Here is a 14802-nt window from a genome sequence, read left to right on the forward strand (position 1 = left end):
GCATGACAATGGACATTAAAGATCAAGGTGTATTTCTAGAAATTTCAATAGAAACATTTAAAAAAGTTAGTATTACTTTAGTTAGCTTCCAAATCTGGGCCTTTCATGGTGTATAGGCAGGCATGACCCATGTTGTACAGAGACTAGACCTATTAGGGCTGGGCCAGGTCGATTGATGCCATAATTGATGCCTCTTCCTCTTTCCCTCCCCCATCTCTCTCTATAGATAACAGGATGATTAAGGTTAATGGCACCAGGGAGCCTCTGGAGTTCAAGTCTCACCAGTGGTTTGGAGCCTCAGTTAGAACTCACAAAGGCAAAGTGGTGGTGAGGAATGATATTCTGTCTAACCCTAATCCGTCATAGATGTAAACCATCAGTGCTATGACAAACTAATACACTTTGAACCAGCCATGTACATGTCATGTGTGTGTGTGTGTTTGTGTGTCTAGGCCTGTGCTCCTCTCTACCACTGGCGTGCTGTGAAAGTGAACGGTGAGAAGGACCCGGTAGGAACCTGCTATGTTGCCGTGCAGAACTTCAGCGCCTATGCAGAATACTCACCCTGTCGGACCAGTGAGTTCACACACACACACACACACACACAACGTACAAACACATACACACGAACACACATACGTACTTGTGATGGTGGGGGAAAAATCGATTATATTATATTGATACTTTGACTCCAAGTATCGATTTGTAAAATGTATTTATACATTTTTTTATGCTAGGTAGCATTAGCTAATCGGCTGAACCTGCGCCAAAACTCAGGTATTTTTTATCCTATAGCTTGTTCACAATCTTCTTTTTAAATAGTGAGCCAACATGTTTTCAGCATTTTTATTTCCATGGCTGATTAAAACTCATTTTCTCATGCTCTCTCTTGTCTCTCTGCAGCAGACATGCAGAATAGTGAGCAATCAAGTTGCAATAAAAGTGAACATAAAATTACAATAAAATCGCAGTAGTGAATTGCAATATGTATAGAATCATGAGAAACCCTGGCAATTTCCAGCCCTAATACACACACAACCAATTGCAAGACAACTCAGTACTCAGTAGATACTCAGTACTCCGATATACTGTCTATGGGTGGAGACTAACAGGTTACAGTCAAAACCATTAACAGGATAAGAAGCTAAGGTCACTATGTAAACCATTTGTAAACACCCACTGGAACACACAACTAGTCTTGGGCAGTATACCGTATATACCGTATAGCGGGGTATTTGGAAAAAAGCCACGGGATGGTTTTTCAATATTGTCAAAACAAAAGTTTTTCAATTCATTTAAATATTTCTAGCTACTTTTGAAGTTATTACCTGCAGTCAACTTGTGCAATACCTTAGGAGATAAAGCAGATTGCGTTCTTCATTTTAACCTGTCACAATATTTTAGATGAAGCTCACAGTAGTTCCCCAGAACAGTTGAGCCAGTCACGTGTTTGTTTGTAAATAGCACAATGGGAGAAAGCGAGTTGGTGAGACCATAGCTTTCTATATCTCTCTGTGAGTCTCTGTTGTGCAGCGCACATGAGGTGATGAAGTTACACTTGTATGCAAATCCCTGCTAAATAAGGGCTTTCTGCCAGAAGTCAAAGAGCTCTGGATGAATTATCTGTATTGCTGCCATTTTTTCCCCGTGCATCTACCAATATTGTTTTTCTCCCCCGTTCATCTCCCATCTACACATGCTGCTCTTCTTTTAGAAAAGCACGCATCACAACTTTGTTCATTTGCACAACATCTCTTGTTCACTTTTGCTTGGAAACGTCCACACTCACCGAAAATGACATTTGGTAGGTACTAGCTATGCTTGTTTACCTTCATGAGCTGTATTTGCCTGTCTGCAATTAGTTTTTGTTCGTTTTCGCTCTTTAGCAGTTAGCTATGTAATTTCACTGTTAGTTTGTGCAAACTTTATTAGCATTCTGGGAATAGAGGCCCAGTGGGCTCTTCTTGTGTTTGTAGACCCCCCTTGTGTGCTATGCCGGTAATACCGTAAATCCCGGTATGAGAGAAGGAAGGTATGATAATATGAAAATCTGAATACCGTACAACCTAATCATTGACTCTCAACAAAAACATCCTGACACACACACATATACACACATATACACACATATACACACATATATACACACACACACACACACACACACACACACACAGATCTGGTGTTTTAGTGATTCTGGAGGTTATTTAAGGGTTTGTTTTGTGTTGTCAGTGAGATTTGACAACATCGACATCAAACAAAGAAAAACATCAAACATTCTACTCTACTGGACAGTTTTTATTGAGATCAACGTGATGGTCCCAAAGGGGTTGGACGCACAATGCTACTGTACAAACCTAGCACACTAGCACTTGCGCACGCACGCACACATACACATATACACACACACGTATGCACACACACACACACTCAGTCTCTGTAATGTTTCCAACCCAGTGTGTGTTTTTCAACCTTTCTCTCTGGGAGCTCCTTGTTTAGATTTTAATGTGGATTTATGACCTCTGAGCTTACACACTCCAGCTTACATACATAGCAGTCAGTGTGTGTGTGTGTGTGTGTGTGTGTGTGTGTGTGTGTGTGTGTGTGTGTGTGTGTGTGTGTGTGTGTGTGTGTGTGTGTGTGTGTGTGTGTGTGTGTGTGTGTGTGTGCGTGCGTGCGTGCGTGCGCGCGTGTGTGTGTGTGTGTGTGGTTACGACTCATTTCACCTCTCCTCGGGGTGCCTCTGGTACACGGGGAATGATTCATTATCAGCCAGGTTTATATACACATACACACACCATGCACTCCGATTTCTTCCACATAGAGTTTGGACATATGGAATAGTGGAGAGGTAAAGTTCGAGCTACATGGAGGGTCAGACTTTGTGGAACACTTCAACTCATAACAATTCATCATAGGAGGTTGAAACGATGTTCTGATATGGTGTGTGATTGTGTTTGTCAGATGATCCAGACCCGGAGGGACAGGGTTTCTGCCAGGCCGGGTTCAGTGTGGACTTCACCAAGGTAACAACCATCACTACCCACTTGACGTCCTCATCACCGTCCATGTCATGACATCCTCATCACCGTCCATGTCATGACATCCTCATCACCGTCCATGTCATGACATCCTCATCACCGTCCATGTCATGACATCCTCATCACCGTCCATGTCATGACATCCTCATCACTGTCCATGTCATGACATCCTCATCACCGTCAACAATCCTCAATACAGAGAGAACCCCTTAGTTATTTTCTTTCACACAATCACAGCCGAGTCAAAATATTCCCAAGATGTGTGTGTGTGTAAAAAGACATGTTTGTCATAACACCCTCCCTCCTCCTCATCCTCCCTTTCTCTTTGTCTGACCCGTCCTCTCTCAAGACAATAGAGAGACACACAATAAGGGTTAGAGGGGAGAGAGCTAGGAGGCATGAAACTTTGTCAGTTTCAATCACAGAGGGCCTTGCTCATGTGAACATCTGAACCCTCTTCCTCTCTGCTCAACGTACCCTCTTGTGCAGGAAGTTGTCATTTTCAACAGGAAGTACACATTAATGACTGAAGACAGTACACCCACACACATATAAACCCAACAGACACACACACATGGTCTTTTATGATTGTTTCTTCAATGTTTATCAATCAGTGCGTATACAGGTAAGTCAGGACGAGCTAGACCACTTAAAGGTCCAAAGCAACCATTTTTATCTGAATATTAAAACATTTTGGGGTGATTAAAAGGGTATACAATAAACAAAAATAGCTTCTTAGCAAAGAGCAATTTCAAAAGCAAGAATTTTGCTATAACTGTCTGGGAGTGGTCTGAGTGGGGAGGGGATAACTGACAATTAGCTGTTATTGACAGAGAGGTTTGGAACTGACTTTTTTATTGGTCTATTAACTAATGTATTACCTGGTGATGACACCAGTCAGGCCAAAACTACAACCCAACAAAATAGGCTGGCATTTCAGGTGGTCTTTTCAAACAGCTCTTACACTAAAAGGGCATTATCATAATGTGGAAATATATATAAAACACAGGAAAATGTTTCTGACTGCACTGGGCCTTTAAAGTGCATTGAATTTGGTTTAACACAGGCAGATTAAGTATCGTCGCTTATATGATCCTGTGGGGTCACGATCAGGGGCTCTCGTCCCGACCCAGATGTATATACATTGCATTCGGAAAGTATTCAGACCCTTTTCCACATTTTGTTACGTTACAGCCTTATTCAAAAAAAAAAAAATTTTTTAAATCCTCATCAATCTACACACAATACCCCATAATGACATAGTGAAAACAGGTTTTCAGAATAAAAAAAAATACAGAAATGTGTGAGGCTCGAAATTGAGCTCCATTCCATCCTGATCATCCTTGATATGTTTCTACAACTTGATTGGAGGCCACCTGTGGTAAATTCAATTGATTGGACATGATTTGGATAGGCAAACACCTGTTGACAGTGCAAGTCTGAGCAAAAACCAAGCCATGAAGTTGAAGGAATTTTCCGTAGAGCTCCGAGACAGGAGGCACAGATTTGGGGAAGGGTACCAAAATATTTCTGCAGCATTGAAGATCTCCATCGACACAGTGGCCTCATTCTTAAATGGGAGAAGTTTTGAACCACCAAGACTCCTCCTAGACTTGGCCAACCGGCCAAACTGAGCAATCTGGGGAGAAGGGCCTTGGTCAGGGAGGTGACCAAGAACCCGATGGTCACTCTGACAGAGCTCCAGAGTTTCCCTGTGGAGATGGGAGAACATTCCAGAAGGACAAACATCTCTGCAGCACTCCACCAATCAGGCCTTTATGGTAGAGTGGCCAGACAGAAGCCAATCCTCAGTAAAAGGAACCTGACAGTCAGCTTGGAGTTTGCCAAAAGGCACCTAAAGTACTCTCAGACCATGAGGACCTAGATTGTCTGGACTGATGAAACCAGGATTTAACTTCTTGGCCTAAATGCTAAGCGTCACATCTGGAGGAAACCTGGCACCATCCCTACGATAAAACATGGTGGTAGGGATGTTTTTCAGCGGCAGGGACTGGGAGATCTGTCAGGATCGAGGGAAAGATGCAAAGTAAAGTACAGAGAGACCCTTGATGAAAACCTGCTCCAGAGCGCTCAGGACCTCAGACTGGGGCGAAGGTTCACCTTCCAACAGGACAACAACCCCAAGCACACAGCCAAGACAATGCAGGAGTGGCATCGGGACAAGTCTCTAAATGTCCTTGAGTGGCCCAGCCAGAGCCCAGACTTGAACCCGATCGGACATCTCTAGAGAGACCTGAAAACAGTTGTGCAGCGACGTTCCCCATCCATCCTGACAGAGCTTGAGAGAATCTGCAGAGAAGAATGGGAGAAACTCCCCAAATACCAGATGTGCCAAGCTTGTAGCATCATACCCAAGAAGATTCACGGCTGTAATGGGTACCAAAGGTGCTTCAACAAAGTACTGAGTAAAGGGTCTGAATACCTATGTAAATGTAATATTTCTGTTTATTTATTTTTTATACGTTTTCAAAAATATGTATAAACCTGTTTTTGCTTTGTCATTATGGGGTATTGTGTGTAGATTGATGAGGTGGAATAAAACAATTTAATACACTTTACAATAAGGCTGTAACATAACAAAATGTGAAAGGAGTCTGAATATTTTCCCGAATGCACTGTAAATTCAGCTTTTGTCCAGTCTTGAAGAAGTTAGTCCTAACCCTGGACTGACCCTGACTTTCTCTTCCTCAGGAGGGGACACTGGTGGTGGGCGGACCTGGAAGCTTCTACTGGCAAGGTAACATTAGCCCACTCTATGTGAAACACTAGAATTGCAAACAAAAAGGCAGAGAGACAAAGAGAGGGGGAGAAAGAGGTGAGTTTAGCAGCACGATCAAGGCACATTCCAGCACCAGACCTGGATTCACATAGTATTTGATGAAGCACTGCTCCAGTTAATTTCTCTCATTCCTGATGTGCAGTTTGATCCCAGGAGAAGCCAGAGTAGGACAAGGTAGAGTGAGAGACCCTCCCTCCTCTCTCTCTGACAGGAAGTGTTTGAGTGAGTCTAGGCTCAGTTGTAATGAGCTGATCAGAGGGTAATGGGGTGTGGAGGAACTCCCACTCTCCATGGTAATGGGTGTGTGAGTTGGAGGGCAGACACCTGCTTCAGTCTGACAGTGGACCTTGACATTTGAAGATGTGTGTGTGGATGTGTGTGTTGGGGGGGAGGGGGGGGGGGGTTGTACTCTTTCTGTCCTGATGTCTCCTCGCTTATCTTCATTGAATGGAAATTAGCACACAGCTGTGTGTGTGTGTGACGATGAGTGTGCATGCAAGTCTGCATTTATGTGTGTGTATGAGAGACTGCTACTAATACAGGGTAGTAAACTCTCCTCCTTTGATCATGGTCACTCCCATCATGTTAACCTCTGTGCCCTATCGCTCCAGTCACTTAATTCATTTAAAAATTAAAGAGGATATGAACGTGCTTTTACAACAAGAACTGCCTACTCTGTCTGCCATATGCCTTTAACATTGAGAGATAGACAGAAGTGGGTAAGAGAGAGATGGATAGTCAGTGAGTCTTTTTATGAATTAATATTAGGGTGTATTAATCCTTTGTTGAAGGTGGTTTATGATCTCTATGCCCCTGGTTTGTGTGTGTGTGTGTGTGGGCATGAAATTGCCCTCAGCTTGGCTCAGCTTCCTGGTGTTTAAACACTTCCTCTAGATGTTTATAAAAGCTCTCAGAGCAGAGAGTTTATGGTCTCTAATATACAGCTATTATCACAGGTGTTTATGCTGAGTTATTATGGGAAGCATTTTATACAGCTTATTATCAGAGGATCTGAAGGAAGCTCTTATACTATCAGTAATGAGGAAGTCTGCAGAGGGTTAGGGGTCTGTCTCTGTGATTAGGAGCTGTCTGTGGAGTGGGTGTCTGTTATTATGGTGTGTGTGTGTGTCTGGAGAGGCTCTGTTTCTGTGTCTGTGGTTATGGTTATGAAGAGGGTCTGTCTTGTCTGAGTAGAAGGTCTGTGTTTGTGTGTCTGTGATTTGGGTTAGTGTCTTTGTAGGTATGCATCTCTAATTAGGGTTAGAGTCCATGTCTGTGAAGGGAGTTAGGGAAAGTGGGAGTCTGAGACAGGGGCAATTTCTCTCTGTCAGTACCCACCACATTAAGGAGGATTGATGTGAGGTTGAGGGCAGCTGGAGATAAAGCAGTAGGCCTATGTTTGTCTGACCTCCCCCTCCACAGCATGGCATTTGCTACAATAGCAGAGAGATAGAGAGCATAAGCTCTCTTTTAGACAGTGACTAATATGCAACACAGTGTGTGTGTGTTTCATTCTAAAAAAGAGAGCTCCTCATACCTGTGAATTTCAAAACAAAGGGCAGGAAAGTGTGGGTAGGTGCGTGCATGTTTGTGTGACAGAATGACCGTGCAGAAGTTATTGCTCCCCATTGGGTCTGGGGTTGGCCTGTCCGTGACTGACCATTTTGTGTTTCTGACCTCTCTCTCTCCAGGTCAGGTGATGACTGCAGGCGTAGCAGAGATATTGAATGGTTACTCTCTGAAAGCCGTGCTCAGGAGAGTCCAAGGAGAGAAACAGACACACGCTGCAGCTGATACCCATGACGACAGCTACCTAGGTAACACACACACACAGTTTCATCTACACACACAAACACACACACACACACACGCACTCACTAACTAATATCTCTCTTGTCTACAGGTTACTCTGTGGCAGTGGGTGAATTCACAGGAGACTCAGAGCAAGGTAAAAGACAACACTTTCATCCCTGTGTGTTTGGTGCTTGCAGTGTTTCAGAGGCTAGTCCGATGGACAGTAAGTTACTAGTAACTACACTGCAAACTAACCAAGAAAAGTAACTTGCTACAAAACCATATTTTCTGCCTCCTACATCATCTTCTTAATCAAAACATGGCACCAAGGGTTGACACATGGTTGTATAATGATTTTATACAAGGGTTGTATTGTGGTTGTAGGCTGGTTGTGTTCTCATCTTTGAATTCCTTAAAGCTGGAGCTTGCTGGGCTGGGTTTGTGGTCTGGTCTATAACGGGAACAGGGTTTGGGGGAGGTACTCTGATCAAAACCACTCTCTGTCTCTCTCTCTTCCCATCATCAGTCAATCTGTTGTCAGCTTTTAGTGTCTTCAGTCAGGGTGGCCTAGAGACAGAGACACACTGAAAGGCAGGCATCCAGACAGGCAGACAGAAGAGCAGGCAGGCAGTGTTATATAATGTGTGTTCCTCTCTCCTTTCCAGAGCTGATAGCTGGGGTTCCGAGAGGGGCACAGAACTTTGGATATGTGAGTACAGAATCACACACACACATACACACGCATGCAAACATGCATAGCAGCACACACACACACACACAGTATATGTAAGTATGGAATTATACAATTCCTGCGTGTCCAGAGAGGAAATGTTTCCAAAATAGAATTCCATTCCTAGTTGATATCGCTTAGCAACAACAAATCCCCCCACTCTGACCACAACACAGTCCTAACTCACACCAAGACATTTGTCTCCTTAATGACACACGACTTCAGCTCCATAAGAGCTGACCCAGCCTGACCCCTTTCCCTTGACACACACACGACCCCCTCACCTCTAGCACACACTGAAATCTAGATAGAGATGTATTCAGAGCAGACAAGCCTGTGTGGTTGTGTCAACAGGCTCTGGGGCCGGTAGCCCTCACATTTGTGGTCAGTGGGCGTCAGGGTTAGGCCTGTTTGGCCTGATGAGACTAGAGTAGCTGTCAGCCCACGTTAGGCCTCTCAGACCTGGCGAGACAACCAGCCTGACACCCCTGAGAGAGAGGAGGAGGGGGGGCCAGGGAGTTAAGTGTCTGCACGTGTCTTTCCTTCTGTCTGCCCCTCTGTCTGTCATTCCGATCGACCGCCTATCTGTCTGTGTGTATGTCTGTCCATCTGTTCGTTTCCTTGCCTGTCTGTTTCTCTATATTTGTTGGTGTTTTGTGTATGAGTTTGTCTCTCTAACTGTGTGAGTGTATGCACATGTGCGTGGGTGAGTGTGTGAATGTGTAGACCCTGGCTGTCTCCATGTGGTTGTTATTGTAGTCTTTTGAAGGAATTCTTAGCCCCCCTGTCTCCCCCACAACTGGGGTTATGGAAATGGAGGGTATGGAACAGAGGAGGGGGAGGGGTGAGGCAGTGGGGACAATGGGGGGTGAAGGAGGGAGATAGGGGGAAGGGGGACCAGGCAGAGGGAAAGAAAGAGTTTCTATTTCAGCTCATTACATCCTGTGTGTGCGTTTGCATGATGCATGTGTGTACCTGTATCAGGTGTGTGACTCTTGTGTTCTGTTTCAGGTAGCTGTGATTAACTCCACTAATCTGACATTCATCATGAACTTCACAGGAGAGCAGGTCAGCAACACACAGTAACGTCACACACGTACACACACGGCTATTAATCTTTTACCCAACTACTTTATAGCACCACTGTACATCACTGACTGTAGAGTCATGTTGTGAAATGTTTTGTCAGATGGCTTCCTACTTTGGCTATTCTGTGGCTGTTACTGACCTCAATGGAGACGGGTGAGTTATCTATCTTTCTATCGCTCTATCTTTCATCTCTCTCTCTCACATTTTCAATTTAAGGGGCTTTACTTTTTTCTGTCTCTCTCGTCTCTTTTGTCTCTCTTTGTCTATCGGCACCTTTGTCACTCTTTCCCTCTCTTCCTGTCCCTACACATCTTCATGGTTCTTGTAGTGAAAGAATTGTTTAGTCTGAGCCAAGAATGGAGAGAGGGAGGGAGGGAGAACATTTTTCAGCATGTTCTTTGAAGAAGAAAGATAGATTTAGAGTTAGATAAACTTGGATTTTCTTGTCAGGAACATATACAGGTTTCTACCCTCTACAACATAACCTTCACTCCAAATCAAAACTCAAAACCTACAACCTGATTTTGGACGGAATCACCTGGAAGGCTTACAACTACCAAAGATTATTATTCCAAAGCTATACAGCAAATGCTCTGGAAAAGAACAGAAACCTGAAAACACCATCCAACCTGGAACTGAGTGAGTAATGTTTAGTCTGAAGCTATATTTTATTTCCAAAAGCCAATAAGAAAAATACGTTACATTACTTTATAAGGGCTGAATGCTAAATTAAGGCTGCCAAGCTTGATACAACAATAATTAGCACTGACGTGTCAAGTGAGAGGTGTCAAAGACCTTTAGCCCAACAATGGCAGGATAGTCACAGTCTACTCCAACCAAATGGAGAGGCCTTAGAAGCTGCCTCCTGCTGTTCAGAGGTAATTCAAATACAGTACCCTGTGTATGTAAAGAATGATGAGGCAAGAAAAGATCGCAAAATGAAGCTCCATATGGAAAATCAAGAGACACTTTTTGCTGACTATTATAATAATGGGAACATCAGCAACCTCATCTTCCACACAAACCATCCCCTGGCATGGCACAGTGCTATATTAGCACACTACCCCTCTGTTAAGAGAGGGGGGGGGTAGTTAACGAGGGGTGGAAACTCGGGATACTAGACAACGAGGACTCTGAGTCAGGTAATATAAATCTCTATAAGTCTGGAACAGTATTGGTGCAGGGCAACCCCAACGAGTTTCAGCTGGACTTTCACCTAATCAAAGAATTTGCCCAGCTGGAGAAGCTCTCCCTTGAGAATAATACCCCCACCCCGAGCGGGTCAGACCAGACCTCTTCTTTATATAACCCTACAGACGAGCAACCCCAAGCGGAAAGTCAACCTCCCAGCACCGAGTACTACCCCCTCATTGAAATGAAGGATCCATTTACCCAGCTGGAGGTAAGGCAGGTGGAGCTGGGTCAGCAGGTGATTACACTCCAGTCAGCACAGACCCAGACAACAGTCCAGCACAACAACACCCCCTTAACGTAACCAGACCCTGAAGGTGGAGAGAGACATATCTTCACTCTGGACTGTGGTGAGACAACTTCAACGGTATAAAAAGCAAGAGCAGGAGAAGAACAGAACACTAGAGGAGAGGATCAGACTGCTGGAGGAGAAGGTGAGGGTAATGGCGTGTGACAGAGAACAACCCACTAGAGAGGTGGCCACCCCCGCAGAGAAGCCAGCAGAACAGCCCACCTCAGCTCCCGACAAAAGTCTCGACACCACAGCAGAACAGTCCACACCGACCCTGACCATAGCGTCAACATCACAGCAGAACATACAAATTAAGAACCCCAAGCCCAGGGGATCTCACCCCCTCTGAGCATCCCCCCATACAGCGGGTAAACACAAGTATTTCCCGTGACTGTGCCTGGACTTGAACAGCCTCTATGACCAGGACCACCTATACAAGGCAGCAATGCCCATTTCCGCCAGCACCCTAAAAGGACATTGCTCTCAAACGCAGCCCCAACACTTCACACAGGAGCAACAGAGGACCCACGCCAAGAGGACATACATCCAGACCACAACACCACCAGCCACATCCACACCCCCACCCCAACCAATCAACACCCCCCCAATTCAACCATGCCTACACCCCATTTAGGCCCCCTCAGATCAGACTTATGCACCTCCTGCCCACCCCATGTACCCCACTCCCAAAAAAGGGCCTCAATGTGGAAGTCAGACATACGCCCAGACCGTGAGCAGGCAAACAAGCCCAACCCCCACTCTTACACTGTCCCAAGCCAATGGCATGTACCAGATTCTCAGCAGGATCTGCTCACACTTACTGGCCTGAGGCCAAACCACACGACCAACAACATTGGACACTATGGAACACAAAGCCTTCACTATCTCATCCTGGAATATCCAAGGCCTGAGGTCATCTGACTTTGGCCTAAAGAGCAGGAACCTGGACTTCATCAAAGAAATCGGAAATACAGACATTGTCATCCTACAAGAAACCTGGTATAGAGGAGACGAACCCACTGGTTGCCCTCTAGGTTACAGAGAGCTGGTAGTCCCATCCATCAAACTACCAGGTGTGAAACAGGGAAGGGACTCAGGGGGTATGCTAATTTGATATAGAGCAGACCTAACTCACTCCATTAAATTAATCAAAACAGGAACATTTTACATTTGGCTACAAATTCAAAAGGAAATGATCTTAACAGATAAAAATGTCCTCCTGTATGCTACCTATATCCCCCCACTAGAATCCCCATACTTTAATGAAGACAGCTTCTCCATCCTGGAGGGGGAAATCAATCATTTCCAGGCCCAGGGACATATACTAATCTGTGGCGACCTAAATGCCAGAACCAGACAAGAACCTGAAACCCTCAGCACACAGGGGGACAAACACCTGCCTGGAGGTGACAGCATTCCCTCCCCCATATGCCCCCCTTGGCACAACTATGACAACATAACCAACAAAATCGGGTCACAACTCCTGCAGCTCTGTCGCACGCTGGGTATGTACATAGGCAATGGTAGGCTTCGAGGGGACTCCTATGGTAGGTACACCTATAGCTCATCTCTTGGCAGTAGTACTGTAGACTATTTTATCACTGACCTCAACCCAAAGTGTTCACCGTCAGCCCACTGACACCCCTATCAGACCACAGCAAAATCACATTCTACTTGAACAGAGCAATACTCAATTATGAGGCATCAAAGCCAAAGGAACTGAGTAATATTAAGAAATGCTATAGATGGAAGGAATGTAGTTTGGAAACCTACCAAAAAACTATTAGGCAACAACAAATTCAAATCCTTTTTAGACAACTTCCTGGATGAAACGTTCCACTGTAATAGTGTAGGTGTAAACTTGGCAGTAGAAAATCTTAACAGTATATTTGACCTCTCAGCTTTCCTATCAAATCTAAAAATATCAAATAGAATACCGAAGAAAATGAACAACAATGACAAATGGTTTGATGAAGAATGCAAAACTCTAAGAAAGAAATTTAGAAACTTATCCACGCAAAAACATAGAGACCCAGAAAACCTGAGTCTACGCCTTCACTATGGTGAATCACTAAAACGATACAGAAATACACTACAGAAAAAGAAGGAACAGCACGTCAGAAATCAGCTCAATGCAATTGAAGAATCCATAGACTCTAACCACTTCTGGGAAAATTGGAAAACACTAAACAAACAACAACACGAAGAATTATCTATCCAAAATTGAGATGTATGGGTAAACCACTTCTCCAATCGTTTTGGCTGTATAACGAAGAACAAACAGCAAAACATAAACATGATCAAATACAAATCTTAGAATCAACTATTAAAGACTACCAGAACCCACTGGATTCTCCAATTACCTTGAATGAACTACAGGACAAAATAAAAACCCTCCAACCCAAAAAGGCCTGTGGTGCTGATGGTATCCTCAATGAAATTATCAAATATACAGACAACAAATTCCAATTGGCTATACTAAAACTCTTTAACATCATCCTTAGCTCTGGCATCTTCCCCAATATTTGGAACCAAGGACTGATCACGTCAAATCCACAAAAGTGGAGACTAATTTGACCCCAATAACTACCGTGGGACATGCGTCAACAGCAACCTTGGGAAAATCCTCTACATTTTCATTAACAGCAGACTGGTACATTTCCTCAATGAAAACAATGTACTGAGCAAATGTCAATTGGCTTTTTACCACATAATCATACGACAGATCACGTATTCACGCTGCACATCCTAAATGACAAACAAACAAACCAAAACAAAGGCAACGTCTTCTCATGCTTTGTTGAGTTCAAAAAAGCCTTCAACTCAATTTGGCATGAGGGTCCTGTCACGACTTCCGCCGAAGTCGACCATTCGGTGGTCGACGTCACCGGCTTTCTAGTCACCATCAATCCATGTTTCAGTTTCGTTTTGTTTTGTCTGTATTACATACACACCTGGTTTCAATTACAAATCAGGTTCCTTATTTAACCCTCTGGCATACATTCCTGTTCTGTCTGTGATTGTTTATGTCGTTAGTGGTTGTGTCATGTGCTAGTGTTTTTGTATGTTCCTATTTGGAATTTTGCTTCATATTTTGAGTAAACTCCGTTATGTTACTCAATACCTGTGTCCTGCGCCTGACTCCACTATAACTCTGCACCCAATCGATGACAGGTCCGCTATACAAATTTATCGAAAGTGGTGTTGGGGGAAAAACATACAACATTATAAAATACATATACACAAACAACAAGTGTGAGGTTAAAATAACCATGGGGTGAGACAGGGATGCAGCTTAAACCCCACCCTCTTCAATATATATATCAACGAATTGGCGCAGGCACTAGAAAGGTCTGCAGCACCCGGCCTCACCCTACTAGAATCTGAAGTCAAATGTCTACTGTTAGCTGATGATCTGGTGCTTCTGTCACCAACCAAGGAGGGCCTACAGCAGCACCTAGATCTTCTGCACAGATTATGCCAGACCTGGGCAATGACAATAAATCTCAGTAAGACCAAAATAATGGTGTTCCAAAAAAGGTCCAGTCACCAGGACCACAAATACAAATTCCATCTAGACACCGTTGCCATAGAGCACACAAAAAACTATACATACTGTACCTTGGCCTAAACATCAGCGCCACAGGTAACTTCAACAAAGTTGTGAATGATCTGAGAGACAAGGCAAGATGGGCCATCAAAATGAACATAAAATTCGACATACCAATTAGGATCTGGCAAAAAAAACTTGAATCAGTTATAGAACGCATTGCCCTTTATGGTTGTGAGGTCTTGGGTCCGCTCACCAACCAAGAATTCACAAAATGGGACAAACACCAAATTGAGACTGCATGCAGAATTCTGC

The 14802-nt window shown here is 44.1% G+C and overlaps 1 protein-coding gene across 2 annotated transcripts in view; it reads left to right on the top strand.

The window, feature by feature from the left end:
- Positions 1–14802, top strand: part of itga8 (integrin, alpha 8) — a 53410-nt gene that overhangs the window by 2943 nt on the left and 35665 nt on the right. For both annotated transcript variants that reach the window (XM_031788488.1, XM_031788498.1), the window contains exons 3-11: positions 227–327; positions 453–576; positions 2965–3026; positions 5754–5799; positions 7533–7658; positions 7745–7789; positions 8301–8344; positions 9377–9433; positions 9555–9607. In XM_031788488.1, the coding sequence (XP_031644348.1) occupies positions 227–327; positions 453–576; positions 2965–3026; positions 5754–5799; positions 7533–7658; positions 7745–7789; positions 8301–8344; positions 9377–9433; positions 9555–9607 (658 nt within the window). The remainder of the gene's footprint in view (positions 1–226; positions 328–452; positions 577–2964; positions 3027–5753; positions 5800–7532; positions 7659–7744; positions 7790–8300; positions 8345–9376; positions 9434–9554; positions 9608–14802) is intronic.

This window comes from Oncorhynchus kisutch, linkage group LG2 (assembly GCF_002021735.2).
Source record: "Oncorhynchus kisutch isolate 150728-3 linkage group LG2, Okis_V2, whole genome shotgun sequence".
Lineage (NCBI taxonomy): Eukaryota > Metazoa > Chordata > Actinopteri > Salmoniformes > Salmonidae > Oncorhynchus > Oncorhynchus kisutch.